Genomic DNA, 17,342 nt, shown 5'->3' with positions numbered 1-17,342 from the left:
CAACTCCTCTTCATTCATGTAATCCCACCGTGCGCACGAAATGGTCCATTAAGGTCTAATTTCTCAATATGCGATTTGTAAATCTATTCTCTTGCACTCAGTGGCATGATGGCGTAATTGATGCGTTCACAGGAGAAGTCTCTGAGCGTCCCAGCAAGGGCGCAGCTTCAAAGAAGTGTGGTCCAGAACTCGCGTCCAGCGTAGCAGGACGGAACGCCGGGCGTGTCATCGAACTCATTGTCTACTCGGGTGTTCAAGGCGTCTTCTACCGCGAAGTACGATCAAGGCGCCTATTCCCAGGAGTTCGGAACTGGAGTGGTATCATGTGAACACAATTTCTGGTTAAACTGTTTCCTCACCGTCTCGTGGACGTAACGGGCCATGATACTACACTGCGCGCCTTGTTCTATATCTGCGCGTTTACCTTCGCTAAGCCCGACTCGCCGTGCGTGTCGGACCCCAGTGTGGACGAGAGTGGGAGGCGCGGGACGTACTGCTTTATGCCAGCGCGCAAATGCTACTGAACATGTACGTCGAGGAACTTGTCCGAGCCGGAAACGGTGCGCTGGATACACACCGTTCTACTGAGTGGGGAGTCACCTGCTGCTCCTGCTCCTGCTCAAGAGCGTACTGTTGCTGCAGGGGCACCACGGTCATACGCCTGCCCTCCTCTCTACGCTATGCGCGTTCCGCATGTGTTTTTAGAACCTCATCACAAAGTCGGTCTTGTAGTGGTACCGCCTAGGCTGGCCGTCGGCAGCTTGGGGGTTTGCATTGGAGGAACCGCGAGTAGAGATCAACATAAGATGCGATATCGCAATGTTCAAAATTTCACGATGCAGCCACGAAGACGTTCTGGTGGAGTTTCATATACATCTCGCCAGTCAACGAATGGACCTGAGGGGACGCTCGCTCATGTTACAATATTCAGATTACCATATGCATTACCACGATAACTCATAAAGAACTTTGACCAAACATAAAGAAATCCGAGAATCACTAGGGAACTCCCCAAAAACAAAATATCCGGCCTCGCATCACTGAGATGGGGACGTATCTACACTCCGACCGCGTTCCAACGAAGTAGAGAACAGCGCGAGATCACCGCGATGCTCACTTTTCGGTGGAGGCTGTTTAGCCGCAGCTCGAACAGGCTCTCGCCACAGCGTTGTTGGAGCCGACCACAGTGCGTCCGGTATCCAGGGTGGCTCAACCTTGAGATGTTTGCGCGGCGGCCCAGGCCCGGGTAACCTTGCCTGCGATGGGGATGCATACGGATGCTGCCGGCGCACAGAGCGGTGTTCGAGCTTTTCGTGCGCGCGTGAGCGCTTGGGCTGCGTGAGCGATAGCTCCGGCGGGATGGGCGTTCGCTCTGCGACCCGCCGTCTCCACCGTGCGGCATCCTGCAGACTGCTCTTGCCGCCGTAGTCACGCACTAATTGGCCATGGCTAAGCAACAGGTGATGCCGGAGTCCCATGTAGTCGTCCGTGGTGAATTCGCACCGTGCGGACTCGCCAGTAGTGGTGAGCACGTACGGGCATCTGAAGGCCATGTCGCCGCTAAAGTACGAAAGCACAGAGTCAGATCGGGATTGTAACGGGAGAGGAAGACGTACTGCTTTTCGCGCATGTGGTCCTCGATCCCGAGGCGGTCCGTGGCTGAGTACGTGCACTTGGTGCAGAGAACTGGAGCAGAGGGCTCGGGCGGGCGCAAGTCATCGTGCCGTTCGTGCAGCACCTGCGAAGACCAGACAGGTGACGTGCAGCTCGCAGTGGAGACGGAGGGAATACCTTGCGGGTTTGTGTAGCTTGTACGGTGCCATGGACTGAGTTAACGACGAAAAGGAAGGAAAACGGGAGGCTGTAACGCACCAGTGATACCTGCACACAGGGCACCCCATGCCGTTTACGTCGGAGCGAACGTCAGCCCAGTCACGGCACCCATCGACAGAGCATAGATCCACAGGGCGAAGGAAGGCAGGCGGCGGTGACTCGTCCTGCCACGACTCATGCTGCGCCTGCGTCGGGAACATATCAGGAAGGTAGGAAAGACTCAAGTTGGAACTTGGCCGCCGCCCTTGTCATTTTATACATGCGTGGCCACTCGAACTTGGCAGTTGTCTTCACAGCACTGCCACGACAACAAAGTACAGAAGGTTAGATCCAAGGCCCGATAGCATTGTTGCTCCATCTTGCCATTCCAACAAGAGATCTAGATATCGTTGATACCATTGTGATATGTTCCAAGATTAAGTAGTTTCAGACGTAAGTAGCACGCACGCATAGAAGTGGACGTCCACATTGGATTTTCATCTCGCGGACTGACTAAAGTCCAGCTTTTCACCTAAGAAAGATTTCGTCCCAATTGCGAGCTCCACAAACGACTATAATGTTTGCACTCACGAAGGCGCTTTCTGTGTCGCGAACGGCCATCTGATTCAGACTGAAAACGCAGAGTTTCCGCAAGGTATACAGATTCATCGAGCAGCCCTTTCTTCCGACGCATTGCTTACTGCAGTTAGTCTGTTAACCAACACAGGAATCGGCGTATTCGGCATCAAACCCTTGAAGTTTGCATGTACACGCACCGACTAGCACTGCACTTCCAGTACGTCTGCAATTTCGAAGAAATCGGATACCGATCCTCGCGGTGGCTACCTGTGGAATACAGAAGCAGCCAGTTTGCATATATCACACAAGCCATCGTGGCCATAAACGTAATGGATGAAACAAGGACGACAAATTTCTTCTGATCTACTCCTCGAGCTCGTCACCTGTAACCTGGAAGAAAGTCATCAGCCTGACGAACGGGAAAATGACATAAATGCTACGCTAGACCTTCACAGGGTCTGCATCTCCGAGCGAGAAGGACTCGGGTTTCAAGTCCAAAGCAGACGCGAGTGGGTCCGTGTGCGCCATTCGAGGAACCTCATCCCGCGGATAACCACGTTCATGTCGCTTTCAAAATAGCTGTCTTCTGGTGTCAGCATGGTGGTCCAGAGCATGCAAAGCGAATTCGGGTATTTTGCGTGGATCAGTGGCTTGTCCCACGCATTATTTGATTTCAGCTTGGAAGCGAGAGGTAGACTGGTGAGAAGGGCCCCCTTGTGGCTGTCTGAAGTTCCTCAGATTCCTGCATACGAAAAGCTTGCAAATAAACTCGTCTTTTAACTGCCTCGATGGGTAGCACTGTCACATCCGAGTCCTCGGACAAGCGGGAGGCCAGCACACAACCGGCAGTCCCTAGCGAGGGAAGGATATCCGTGAGGAGGTACACAATTGACCTGGGAAAACATGCTAACCCTCTCCCACGATGACGTAGTCATATTCACGCCAGGTTCTATCGAATTGCCAGCGAGCGTTGAAAACTGGGCAGGATCCGAGACGAGAGAGCTGGAATAAAATGCACCCACGACTGGGACCGTGTCTCGTTTGAAATGGGATTGCTACACATGGCGGAAGGCCTATGGGCAAGGGATGTGAGAAAGATAGCAGAAAGTAAGTGCTGCGAGTTACTGGACGATATGTTTACGGCGGACGACTTTCCATAAGGATTCATAGAAATTAAGTTCGTGACCTAGGGTGGTCAGCAGGCATCGGCAGGGTGATAGAAAGGATGTAGTTTTATGAATTGGAGCATAGTACAGTAGAAATCAATTCCACCTTGGCAGGGTAGTGCATCAGAACTCGCCATGTACGTAAGCACTTGAATTAAGAGCAATAACAAGTGTCGCATGTTACTTGGCGCCTTAGAGCTGATTCAAGGACATGGTACAACAGTTTTCTGTTTTGGATGTGTCCCGCCATGAAAAATTGCGAAAGCGGGACAAAGTTAACGCCAAAGTCATAGCCACACATCCGGCACACAAATTCCTATCGCAACGAAACCGAGGAGATCGAGACATTGCGAGAAAATGTTGGCCAGCTGATGTGCCGCAAGCCACCACCATGGCGCATGGTCAGAGATAGATCCGGGACAGCGGATTCAATTATCCCGATCTGTGGAGCAGGGTGCCATTGAATAGAGATTTAGAGACTCGTTTCGGATCGGGCCACCAAAAGCAGATCGTGAACTTGACGAGTAAGGTTGAACAAGTAACAGGTCGACAATTGCTTGGTTATGTTTAACAATATTTGCAGACGACGGAGATAATGCAGAAATGTTACTGGTCATTGTATGCCTCACCGTATTCTCCTAGTATCAACAACCCGCTGGGCATCCAGTACACATAGGTGAGAAAACGAGACGTAAACCTATGTGTATCGGTGAACTCACCAAATGGGTGACAGCCTCAGGGCTCGACAGAGCGGCAATTATGCGCATACAGTATGCTCCGGAAGCATATCTTTTGAGGTAAAGTCGCCTTCGCCGTTCGGAGTATCTAAACAAGTCAGGAAAGCGTAGTTGAGGTAACGGTTGACGACGCGAGGCGCCTACAATACTCTACGTAAAGAATTAGGGCAGAAGCACCTTACACGTAGAAGGGAGTTGCATTACGCGAACGAAAATCATCTCAGCGATAACAAACACAACGGCCTGAGTGACAACGCACCGACAACGGCTCAGAGCACACAACCGGCAGTCCCTAGCGAGGGCAGGATATCCGTGAGGAGGTACACAATTGAACTGGGAAAATATGCTAACCCCTTCCCACGATGACGTAGTCATATTCACGCCAGGTTGAGCTATCGGACTTGCCATCACCAGCGTTGAAGACTGAGAAGGATCCGAGACGATAGACCTCGAATAAAAAGCACCCATGACTGGAGGCTATGGTTTACGCGGTGCCTCCGAAATATAGGGCGTGGACTCCGACGTAAATCATCCCAGCGATAGCGAGCACAATCGTGACGCGTGATATGCGCAACGCACAGACGAGGGCTCGCAAGCTGTACAGTGCTTTACACGGGCCCTCGAGAAGAATACTGGGCTTCGAAACCATATGTCGAGTATCTAGATATACAGGTGGGATCCACTGGATTAACCATTGTTTCCGATCGTCATCACGTTCACAATATTGTACTATAGCCTGACAACAAACGTACCAGTAGCATCTGGCTCTGGCAAGCACACCTTAAGATCGAAATGAGCTGCTGCTGAAGACCTAGAACCATGGAAGTGGATGTGCGCGTCGCAAGGTGCGGTGTATCATCGCACATGGCAAGAGATTGTTGGCATTCACAATAAAACAGAATAGATTGTTACAAGACATACAGCCCCACATCAAATTTGTTCCTCCACTACGGGCCGCCCTCGACTTCAGAAAACGTCGGCACGATCTTGAGATGAAGGATTTGCTCTCCCTAGCGAACGGCTCAAGATCCTCCCCACAGCCTGCCACAAACGTAGCAGGATGTAATAAGAGCATCCCAAATATCAGACCTGCAAGGTGGAACTTTCGATAAAAAGTCGGATACGAGCGCCCGCGCTGAAGTTATCACGGCGCGTTCCCGCGCACGGACCATCCACGCGCCGGGTATATACGCAGTCCGCGCGCAAGATGGTTCTTTACAGTCACCTCGGCCTTCAAGTTTGCGTGGAGACGCGATTCAAGGATACGTGCGCTTTGGCCTGCGGCGGTCGTTGATCGGTGTAGGGTCGTCGAGCATAACGACGTCGAGAGCTGGGCATGCCGTCTGCTTTTATTTTGCTCTACTGGTGGGCGGCTAATCAGCTCTCGACACATTTTCTGTAGTTCTGCTCGACGTTGTATAGATCGAAATGCATATTGCTTGCCCTCCAATTTGAGGTTATTTGTATGGTGATGAATGCTGTCAGGCTTGTGTCAGCGAGTTCCATGCGTAGACATCCCAGAGCTCATACCGGTGCACCGTCGCGGAGAATTTTGCCACATCCACGTCACCCGTGCACGTCTGGGTCCCCAGACGTCCCCTTGCGACTTAAATTCAATACAGTGATGCTGGAAGCCAGTCCCTACCTCCACAATCAAGGTGCGTCTCACCGCCTCGCATATTTCCTCACGGAAAGATCCACTGGCAGGATACTTGGCAGTTAGGTGCAGTCTTTATTCAAGAATACAAGGCCGACTGTACGTGGACCCAGGTTCGATCATAGCATGACGACATACGGTATATGATGGTTAGGCACCGCATGGGGTACGTCCCCTGATGTTGCTAGATCTACTGACAGGATCTGTGGGTCTTGTGTGCATTCGGCCCACTCGGACTCGGGGGGAAGTGGAACATTAGGAAAAAAAAATCAAATCGTGAATTCGTCTGTCCTTCGTGTATCACTGGGAATATCGCTGATGCATAGATGCAATACAAGGAAAGGGTATTTGGCTCCATTGATCTTTCACTGATTGAAATTCAGGTCCAACCTAAGTGCTTCTACGCATCCTGTACCCAAGGACCGCGCGTGTGCCGTTCATTCGGAGCTGCAATCCGCCTACTCGATGTACCAGGACATCGTGGTACTTCCCTGCACCGCAATAGCTGTTGATGTGTTCCACGTAACCTCTCCAAATAATCCGAAGGTACCGAGTACTGATGATATACGTAGTGCTCGCAGGCTCACACCTCGGATCTCTACGTATGAATATCTGGCGTCTGTGCTCGGCGGAGAAGCAGACGCGGTTCCTGCTCGCCGTCGCGCGTCTCTCGACAACGCGCTAAAACCAATTCTTCGGGGCGGAGCCGGGCTGAACCGAGGCGATTCCTGGTCGCGAGAGCTCCCGAAGTGCGCTAGTTGGAGCAGTACGGTATAGCGGTTCCTTGCCCCCTTCATTGGCTCCGAGCGTTCTTCGTTCATGTGTTCTTCGAAGGGCTTCATATTCCGAAGCTTAGCCTGCGGACCATTGCGTACTCGGAATGCGGACCTTCTCTGCCACGAAATGAAGACTGTGCTGACTGTTGGTTCCTCGAACCACGAGAAGACCCAAGAAAGTTATGGGGAGTTCCATGTTTATCTAATCACCGTCTTCACTGTCATGTCCAGGAAATGAATCTCGGATCTTCGACATCCATGCTAGAATACACCGTGCAGTCCAGACTGCTGGTCCTTCGTTCGAACCACGGGCTTCGTCGGCATCATCAACACTTGTTCAGTGACGGGCTAACTATGTTTGATTTGAACGTCTGTCGTGGAGCGGGTCTTCGGCGCACGAGGTCCAAAATCTGAACTTCGGGATCACGATTCGGAATTCGGAGACTTTCTGCTAAATACGCGGGCGCTATCTGGCTGACGGCGATGTGGTCGAATGTTATGAAATGGTCAGGAGAGACGGCATGTTGAGACTAAGGGACGTGAGAGATTGGCCCGTTTGAGGTGAGTACAGCATTGATATTGATACTCACCCAGCATTACGCAGTGTGCTGTCATGACTGCCGAGCTACTCTCGTTGACAAGGACATCATGCAAAGGGAATATATCGCAATTTCCATTCACCGCATTCTTACTGGCTGCGTTGATTCTCGGAGCGTCTGACTGCTATGAAGGGTCCAGCAAGAATCCTAGGCTTGTGAGAGTCAATCACAGTGCGTTGATACCGCGCATACTCTTTGAATTACATCGTATCTCACGTCGTTTGAAACAGGCACCAGCAATTCCTTCGTGGCGTTACCGGAGCCAGTCTGCCTCCTATCTGTTGACGGGATCACGATCGCGATGTGATCAATTATGTGACTGCAGCGCAGTCCCTGCGGTCATTCCATACAGCCGACATGTGCGCGGCAAGGGCTGCTCAGAACATCGCTGCCTTATCGTTTTGACTGCCGTGGAAGGAGTTTCGAGTGAACACGGAAGGCCGCTCTATTTTGTCCTGCGTGCGACATACGAGCTTCTATGTTTCAGAGTAACGCGCTCTGCGTTTTGGCTTTGTGCAGCAATACACCTCAGTAGAATGTGCGTCAATGCTGCGATCACGGTGTTGTCCATACTGTCCTCATCAATATCAAGTTGGGCGCCGCCTCCTATTAATTATTCCAGAGTTCATACACTGTTCTTCGTTGTCTCGAGAGACGTCATCTACATATGTATAGCCTTGGCTGGATCTGTTTCCCTGTCCTATCGTGCCTGGTCTTGGCAGCATGGGGCAAATCTCATTCCTCTCGGCCTGTCTTGCTTCGGTGTCTATCTCGGCCTTCCTCTATGGCGTCTTCCTCGTGCTTTTCTGCACGTCCACGTACCTCATGGCGCAGCGCGAAGGTGACCATGCCGGCTCTTCTCGTTCCTTGCAGATTTGGAAGAAACCGTTATTTATTGGAGGAATTGCATACTTCATCACTATCACCGCGGTATGTACAATTTTGACGAGATGAAGGGTGGAAGAAATAGGACTCATTATTCCTGCTGGATAGAATTGGATCCTGATTGTGTATCGTTCATTCGTAGCCTTTATAAGGACGGTACAGCTCCGCAGGAGTACTTCAGTCTCATGGTGGTAACCAATGTTATCAAGATCGCTTTTTGGCTGTCATCACTAGCCATTGGGGACACTATGCTGGTAAATGACTACTTCGTTTACTTCAGAGTCAGAGCTCGGGCTCTGAATAAAATTTCCTTCAGCTATACCGTCTCTGGATGACCTGGAGTCGCAACGTGTATGTCATCATTTTCCCGTTGTGCACCTTCATTGCCTCAAGTGGTAAGTCAGTTTCGGGATTCCCATGTAGCCGGATTTTTGAATGCGGGCGCGCAGTATGTTGTGTGGTTGTTGTGTACATAGAGGCGCACCAGGTGGGCCAAACAACGTTCGACACTGTTCATATCAACCCATGGCTGGAGAGCACCTGGAGTCTGACTATGTGGTATGTGCCTGCGCTTGTTCTATGCTCTCCGCTTGATAATGCATTGCTTTGCGCTCGTATGAACTAATAATACACAGCACGAATTTATCTTGCTGTGGTAAGACATTTAGAAGTCCTTAACAGTTTTGACATGCTTTGGTTCCACTTAGTGTTGATAATATGGCGACTATGGCCTGTTCATTCGCAAGTGATATCACTTGTTGAACATTCTGAGAGGCACGGTCTGAAGGCGAGCTGTGAATGTGACATGTACGTTCATGTTCGCTGACACTTGCCTGCAGTGGTTTATCTCCGTATTTATTGAGAGCGCGGTCCTCTATGTGTACGCCTTTCCCAGCGTTTTGTGGGTGTGTGTAACTGACCCACAATTATTGACCGTCCTATCTAGCGCCTGGACTATGCTCTTCATGGCCTCTTACGAGGCGTACACCCCCAGAAATAACATATTGTTCCTGGTCGAGGACGCATGGGCCCCCGTGTCTGGCATTGCGTTCATGCTTATCAACATGCGTGTCGGCCTGGGCTACGCGGTGCACACTAATGTCCAGGAATACTTCACGGATCGACAACGCGTGGATCGCATCTCATTCGCCTCGCTGCCCATCACAAGCACACACCGCAATGTGAACACACTGGAGAACGAATTGGAGGTTTCCGACGGCTTGCAGCTGAAGAGTTTTAAGGACGGCTGTGGGAGCACTGCTGGCATTGCGTCGCCGGTCTGACTTCACTGCGTGTGATGAGCAAATACAAATAGCTTGCGCTTCGTCAGCTCATCCAGGCGTACGCGATACTCAGGCTGAGGCCTGAGGTTTCGGAACTGCGACACAATTTGTCCCTTGTTACACCGGCGAGTTTTCCGGTACACTATGTGGATATTAGCAGTGCAGACCCTTGAACGAAAGTTGAAACTATGGAACGGAAGCCTCTACAGCCACAACATTGCAAACAGAGTACATGGCACGGAAACCGCTGAAAATAGTCTGGACTATCAGACGAGAACACCACTAGCATTCACTTGTCTCATCTGGCAACCATACTCCGCCTTGTCTGGCCTAGTCTGCTTGAATTGGCGGGGGTCACTGTTCACACCGTAGTACACGCTTTCGGGAGTTGCCGTTCGCTTCGACGCGTCCTGACGCGTCTCATTGGCTGGTCACAACTCCGACACTCAGCTGTGGCGCTCTCGTTATTGAGCTGGGGTGGGCTTTCCACAGTAAATATGCTCTTGAACAATTGCTGAGAGCACTTTCTATGTGCATCTCGCAAATCCTGCATGGTATTCAAAGCGAACGTGGGCGATGAACGAGCAAAAAGCTTTCCAGGCTCGGCATTATCCGGGCGAAATCGTGTACTACGGCTCAGAGGGCGCGTATTCAAGCTGACCTTTATAATCTGTCCTCCACCCACTCAATACGGATTATATTGTAGTCTGCCTACGGGAGACTATGTCTGGCCATAAGCACCGGAGTTTGAGCGACCCGTCCACTCCGAGTCGTCTTGGTTCGAAGCATGACGATGTAGATAAACGCTTGAACCCGCTGCCCGACCTTGGAGCCCCTCATCTATCTCGTCGAGCGAGGTACTTTTCCCTCAATCCAGCAAATTTACTGTTGGTTCAGGACGTACTCGTCGACGACCTTCGAATCAGCGTGACCTTAAACCTGAACGCGCACCAACAACAGCCCGAGGGGCAACAAATATATGCACGAAACGCATGTGTATGAGATATATGTGGGTAAGGTAGAGGGTAGAATGCTGTACCATTTCGACCACTCCGGCGGAAAATTGCCTATTTTGAATTTTCGAAAAATCCCAGAAAGTCCGGAAAATCGAGATAAAATTATGGGCGAGGTCAATGAAAATCAGGTGTGCGCGTGACCGCCGGAGTGGTCGAAATGGTACAGTACGGCAAGACGGGGAGAGGCAATATTGGTGGGGACGTCGAAGACAAGGATGCGGCGGGGGGTAGGAATGGGTTGAGTCGTACGGACGTAGGAGAGGTATGTGAGGTAATGAGGTATTGGTGTTCGAAGTCAAAGAGAATGCGGAAGGAGGAAAACTAGGAGCAGAGCCAGACACTGCCAACAGAGAGTACATGCGCACAGTACTAGAGATCTACGCGCCTAGTCTTGAAACCGCAGAATCAACACGCTGCATCTACGCGCGCACGCGCACGTTATACGTCCACCTGCAGCGCGTAATGCTCGCGGTATCATGCCCTCTCTAACCTGCTTTCTGACGCGCCTCCTTGTTGAGACCATCAGCAAAAGTGGAGAAATCTGCTATGCCCTGGTGGCGTTTGGAACACGTGATAAGACTGATGGCGTATCAGAAGGCCTTGAAAGGCCTTCTGAGCGTCCATCTCGCTGCTGACCCCCACATATACCCTCCGTACTGCCTCCCGTAACTGCGCAACTCTCTGCCAGTCTGACTACCCCTGGCCTATGACGGCTCACAAACAACTGCAAATGTTGAACTTCATCAAAATTGCTTGGTCACCTCACGTCGGCATCCTCTTCTCTCTCTTCCTGCCTCCACTGTTCCCTTCGACTAGCTACTGCATATCACACTCTCATGCGGGGCCATCTTTGTACCCACAGATGTGCCTCGCAGTCTCCATGTACTCTGCCTGAGCTTCGGATTGGCAGATACATCCTGTCCCTCATGGATGCTGTCTGACAATCTTCGCTCTAGATACACCGGCACAATGCCAATGGGGATTTGGAGGTTGAATGGAGCCTATGCTAGCCAGGTATGTTTGGAGTATTATCTGATTATTTCCCTTTCATTTCCCTGGCACTGCACATCTGCAGGAAGACTTGATGCTGCTCGGGCCTATTGTGTCGCACTGCAGCTCGATGCGCGGTGCATAGGTGCACGGGCGGCGGCCCTGTCGGGGTGCGATCGGCATCAACTCGCTCCTGACAGGCCCTGTCGCTACAATTTATGCTCCTGGGGTCATTATTTCTGTGTTTTCGGTGCATTTAGTGTGCGGGTCGATATCTATTCTACAGTCTTGTTATATTTTCATGTAGTTATAATATTGGAATATATTCTTTATAGTTAACAGGACTCTGCATATGCTTGATGCGTGAAAATTCCCTATCATATTCAGAAAATGAACCCTCGACACATCTGGCCTTATAAGGCTTTGGAAGCTTCGGAAGGCTCATAAGGATGCCTGCTTTTGCCAGGTTTATGGCCCTTCCGAACTCTCATGGTCATATTATAAGGCCCGGTGAAAAACTCGGCAGGATACGAGTCTTATGTACCTTACAAGGGCTTATCATGCCTTATAAGTTTCGTCTAGTTTTGCTGATGACTGTCTTGAGAGGTCGGACAATTTAGACGGAGCCTAAAGTTTCGTAGTTCTTTCTAATGCGGAATCTCAAACTTTTGTAATACCACGTGATGCAGGTGGCGAGGTAAATCCGCGGAAATTCATGAAAGTCTTCTTGAAGATCCTCTCCACCCTGGTTTGGGCACATCTCAGGCAAGGTGAGGTGCTGTGATGGATGGGTGATGAAATGGTTGGTACTGCTTGGGAACGGGACAGAAAATGGATTCCTACGAGATTCAAACATGTAACACTATCTTGAACCAGTATAGAGCAGATAAGTCTCTAAAATCAATCTCAACTAATACACCGATCTGAACGTATATAAACATATGCAGCAGAGAGAATGGAGACTTCCTACGCTCGAAATGCAACGCATTCGATGCGATTTACAGACACATTGTGTGAGCGTGTGATGTGCTGGGTCAGCAATCAGGACCTCCTAATAAGAGCCCATTATAGAGTGCAGATGTCAGACACAGATATCCTGAGGCACGAAGGTTGAAGCAGAGTGTCTACCATCTGCCTCCGGGAGACTAGCCCTCTCTGTCCTCCTTGCCCATCCCCTCCTCATCCTCTTCATCCTACTGCACCCGGTTTTCCCCCTTTCAACCGCCTCCCCACATGCGCTTGCTCATCATCGGCGCACCAAGCAAGAACGGCCAGGGCGGGATCAGCGCAGCACTCGGAATCTCGCGCAGGTGCCGCGCCTGCGAGCGGGGTGAAGGTACAGCGCTGACAGGGCCAGGCGCAGGCGTTCGCCGCTTCCCGCTCTCGTCTTCCACGTCACCAAGTCCCAGCGTCTACGGAAGCCCTGCCGTCATCCATACCCGATAATGCATTGAGCGTGCGTCTGCAGCAGAATTCGCAGTGCGGATCACATGTCCGGTGTATCTCGCAGAGGACCCACTTAAATTAAACCATCATGGATATGTGAGCCGGAATAAACGCAGGACTTCGGCGGCGCACAGTGTAACGCTTCGTGAACAAATAGGTCAGCAAACTTTGTATTTGGTTTGGAAGCTGTGTTGAGACTCGATAGAAGAATTGCATTGGCGGCGCGTCCACAACCCAGTAGGATCAAATATTGTTACAATGTCAGGGGATACTGGCACGAACCAGCATTTGTGGCATCAATAAATTCCACTTCCCAGCGGTCTCAGGTACCATCGGTGTGCAGGAGGTCTTCAGTTCCATGCCCCGGGTCATTCCTCCGGCCCGCTGGTGGCTCAAAGTGGTATCCAGCCTGGATGCGTCAGCTCGATATCTTGGTCAGCTCCAAGTCGCACGTCGGCGCATGTTTGCATCCGTGAATATTTTGATCCGTTTCTGATCAATATTGAACGGTGCACGATATATCGGAAAGGCAGGCGCCCTACCCGATTGGGACGACCTCGATCATCCCGCGCGCAGAGCAATTCCAGTTCGAATTCCTCGGTATTAATTGCACGTCGTCTTCCTTTGCCCTCCAGCCGACGGCGTTCGAAGGAGTTTAGTGAGGATCACCCAAGAGGAATTGCGTAAGGCACTACTGGAAACACATGTCTGGCGCCGAATCCGTATTTATCAAGGCACCCCAAAGTCACCCTGCAATATAGCGAGTACTAACGTCAGAGGAAGACCCGAGTACTTACATGCTTGCGCCCGCAAGAATAGACACGGCCACCGGGCTGTGCTACTACTACTACGATAGCCAGTAGGTCGGACAATGTTAACGTCATGTCTCTGGCACGCGGCCCATCGAAGCGTCTGGTTCCTTTCTCGCACTCGAGGATCAAACGATGATGCAATCGCGCGATCAAGCGAGCTATATTCCATCATACGCGCAAAACACGACGGTTCTCTGGAACTTCGAACGTTCGCGCAGGATTAACTTGAAGCGGACCACAGCGCCGAAGGACGGCGGGCGCGCACGCCACAGCACTAAGCCTGCAGTGCGTCCCAATTTCAACACGTCCCTGATGGCGTGAGCGGTCTGCGCATGCGTAGCGGCACAGGGCGCCCTCTCGCAGAATTCATCGCTCCGCGCATCCCCGAGTACAAGGATCCCCATCCTCGGGACGCGCCACAGAAGAATTCACGGCGTCCCCTCGCCTTCGCAGTCGGCTGACTGTGCGCGAAGCCTGCGCTCCCTGGGATGCGGGGGAAGACCTCTCACGCCCCCCAGGGCCGAGGCGACTCCCGGCACTCGGCAGTGGGGAGCATCAAGCGGCCTTCCATCCCTGGACGCTAGCATGCGCATCACCCCCACACGCGCGCGCGTGCGCCATATGCACACTCGCGCTTAGCCGCCGCTCGGCGGCGCAGCAGATAAAGCACTAGTACTACCGTCTGCAGCATTCTGCAGGAAGGGCGCAACGTAAGACGTTGCGCGCAGCGGCTGCCCAGGGACCTTTGCGCGATAAGCACCATTTTTGCGCGACGTTTCTCTACGGAAGGGAGGTGGGGCACGTCGCATCATATGGTGCGCTGCGCTGATCACCGGAAACAGGACGGACGGGCGGAGACGTACGTATACGAGTCCGAGGAACCACATAGCGCAGTAGTACGTACCACTAAGCGTGTTCGTATTTGCGCAGCGCCTAGCTAGGTGCGCGGGTAGAATCGATATCTGAATTGAGAGACGAGCACGGCAGAGTGGGACACCCGCCGTCAGATAAGCTCCGGCAATTGAATCCAAGATTATACACAACTAATCCCCTAAGAGGCTTAGGCATATAGCAGAAGTCACGCCAGTCGGTTAAGTCCAACGCGCGATCAAATAGCGGATCAGAGTCAGACGGGCAGACGGACGGAACGAGCGATCGCAGAGTCAACGTTAGTATTTACACGTAGTGAGCAAGAAATAGGCAAATCAAGTGCAGCACTAATTAGATAGAAGAGACAGCAACAGCACAGACAACGCATGCGGGCCACTGGCCACGATACAAGCAATTGACAAGAAGAGACGGACGCGATGCAGGAGGCGCAGCCTCGCAGCGAGTAAGCAGGGAGAGGCGTAGCGGGAGGGTCCGGGACTTGTAGCTATACTTTACTGACAGCGAGAGCACGGATCGGCGCAGCGAATTCTACAGCGGAACGATGCAGGCGTGCGGGGGCGAAAAATACATATAAATACAGAGCTTACGCGCGCATTGGATGATGCCGTTTTGAGGCGCAAGCGAATTTCGAGCGGCCGAGGGATACGCGATACGCTCACTCGCCGGCCCTGTACGACGGCGCTTCGCGACGCTCCATGCGAGGGCTGGAGCCCGCGCTCGACTGCACCGGCGACAGCGTGCGCGAGCTCTGGTTTTGGGTGCGGCTCTCGCCCTCTCCTCCCTGCGCAGGGGCCTGATCGGGCGAGTTGAGCAGCGAGCGGATCTCGGTGATCGAGCCCGCGCTCGTCGGCGATGAATTTTGCACGTGCGTGTCAATTCGCGGCATGAGCGGCGCGATGGAGGGATGGTTGTAGTGGTGCGGCGGGAGCGCGTGCATGTGCGGCGAGATCGGGGGCAGGCGCGAGGACGAGGACGACGAGGATATGGAGGGAGACGGAGCAGCCGGCGGGGGTGTGCGCGAGGACTTGAACGTCGCGGTGACGAGAGGGCCTCTTTTGTGCGGAAACTGGTCCGGGCGCGGGCGCGAGTGCGTGCGCTCGAAGAGACCACATTTGTTGCAGAGCTGGACGTGCGCAGCAGGTCAGTGTACAGGTTCGGGCAGAATAGCCGGGCGCGTGGGAGCGACGAACCACTTTGCCCGGGGTGAGGCTCGAGCGCCGCCAAGTGGACGTGTCCGTGGTGCGGCAGTTGTAGCACTTGCGCCGCACGCGATCGCTCAGCTTGGTGCCCGCATCGTCCGTGTGCACGATGTAGCTCGCCTGGCCGGGGTAGGGCTGCGAGGGGACCATGGTCGGCCGAATCGAGCGCGTCGAGACCTGGCCGCCGTGGGACGGCACGCCGTAAGGCGATGTGTGGTGTGGCGTCGGGGGCACCATGGAGTCCGGTCCATAGCGCGCACCTAGCTGTGCGCCCGGAGAATAGGTGTACGTGAGCGCGGGGCCCATCCCGTTCTGCGGGGCGTGCGAGTAGTAGGTCGCGCCCTGCTGAGGCAGCTGCTGTATTTGTGAGTCACAGGATTATGAGGGTAAAGTTTCGACGCACGGGAGGAGACGGCGAGATCGAGGAGCTGGCAAGTGACGAGGTCGACATGGCGGGCGAGTGGTGCAGAGTTGCAATCGGCGGCGGGGTGGGATGCGAGTGCGGGCGATCGTAGTGACCCATATCCTCAGAGTGGTGACTAAATATCAAACGAAAAAAAATGTAAATATATAGGTAGACAAAGGAGGTCAACACGCACGTCAAATGCCTATCCGTGCTGTGAACGCGATGCGGCATGTCGTGATCGGGCGTGTATTCGAGGGGGTAGAAGTGAGCAGGATGGAGGGGCGGGGCAAACTCCTGGAGTGACAGAGCGATCGAATGTGACATGAAGGAGTGATGCAGTCAGATGGGGTCAAAATTGAAGCGAAATCGGAACCGGCTGACCCAGCGATGATGATCAAAGTGTGTAGGAAAGGCCGGTGTCGAGGTGCGGCTGCGCTTTGGGGGAGGCGGGGCAGTGGCAGATGCTGAGAGTGTGTTCGGCGCTGGGTGGGTGTCGTCGACGGGCACAGGAGGATCTCGAGGCGCTATCGGTTGGAGACGAGGAGTGTTGGCGGGGGACGAGTCTCTGTTGGCGAAGAGTAAGCAGATGATGCAAACTATATAAGCAGGAACGGACCCATGCATTCTCAAGGCTGTCCCGGAATGAGCTGTGCGAGAAGACGATGGGTGATGAGAAAGGCTAGATGTGATTCGAGAGACAAATGGATGGGCGCCCGGCTTGGAGGAGGACCAGGAACCGTCGGACAGGATCCGAAGCCGCGAAGAGTGCGAATGATGCGAAGAGGCTGTCACTGCTGTCGGAAGACTCTGGCAGACTGGTCTGTGCGCGAGCAGGGTTCTTCAACTGTTCTGATCAACCACCACCACCTCTGCGCTTCCCATATCAAGTCCTCCCATCAGCCTGTCAATCTCCGCGATGTTCCCACGCCTCCGGCCATCACCGTAATCCCCTCTCCCATCACCCGCCCCTCAGGGACCCTGCCGGTGTGCTGCAGTACCTGCATAAGCATTTCATTCCGGTTCCTTGCGGTCCTTCGTCCAGAATGATGTTGCCACCCTCTGCGGTCCACCCTCTCTGCGCCATCAGC

At 53.0% G+C, this 17,342-nt stretch overlaps 3 protein-coding genes across 3 annotated transcripts; 1 reads left to right on the top strand and 2 right to left on the bottom strand.

Annotated features, from left to right (window-relative positions):
- Positions 1-1,037: 1,037 nt before the first annotated feature.
- Positions 1,038-2,033, bottom strand: SCP_0900650 (hypothetical protein; the record flags this gene model as incomplete). The annotated part of the gene is made up of 3 exons (XM_027761299.1): positions 1,038-1,560; positions 1,617-1,808; positions 1,873-2,033. 3 exons carry the CDS (start codon positions 2,031-2,033, stop codon positions 1,038-1,040), a joined length of 876 nt encoding a protein of 291 aa, XP_027617100.1.
- A 6,363-nt stretch (positions 2,034-8,396) lies between these two features.
- On the top strand, positions 8,397-9,494 carry SCP_0900640 (hypothetical protein; the record flags this gene model as incomplete). The annotated part of the gene is made up of 7 exons (XM_027761298.1): positions 8,397-8,465; positions 8,528-8,606; positions 8,661-8,769; positions 8,847-8,866; positions 8,919-8,998; positions 9,051-9,091; positions 9,158-9,494. 7 exons carry the CDS (start codon positions 8,397-8,399, stop codon positions 9,492-9,494), a joined length of 735 nt encoding a protein of 244 aa, XP_027617099.1.
- A 5,810-nt stretch (positions 9,495-15,304) lies between these two features.
- Positions 15,305-16,878, bottom strand: SCP_0900630 (hypothetical protein; the record flags this gene model as incomplete). Its single annotated transcript, XM_027761297.1, has 6 exons — positions 15,305-15,772; positions 15,840-16,202; positions 16,252-16,387; positions 16,448-16,548; positions 16,636-16,819; positions 16,871-16,878. 6 exons carry the CDS (start codon positions 16,876-16,878, stop codon positions 15,305-15,307), a joined length of 1,260 nt encoding a protein of 419 aa, XP_027617098.1.
- Between the last annotated feature and the right edge of the window lie 464 nt (positions 16,879-17,342).

Source organism: Sparassis crispa (assembly GCF_003851025.1).
Source record: "Sparassis crispa DNA, contig_000008F, whole genome shotgun sequence".
In the NCBI taxonomy this organism is placed as follows: Eukaryota; Fungi; Basidiomycota; class Agaricomycetes; order Polyporales; family Sparassidaceae; genus Sparassis; species Sparassis crispa.
The sequence above is the reverse complement of the archived record's forward strand: the minus strand, read 5'-3'. Positions and strand labels throughout refer to the sequence as shown.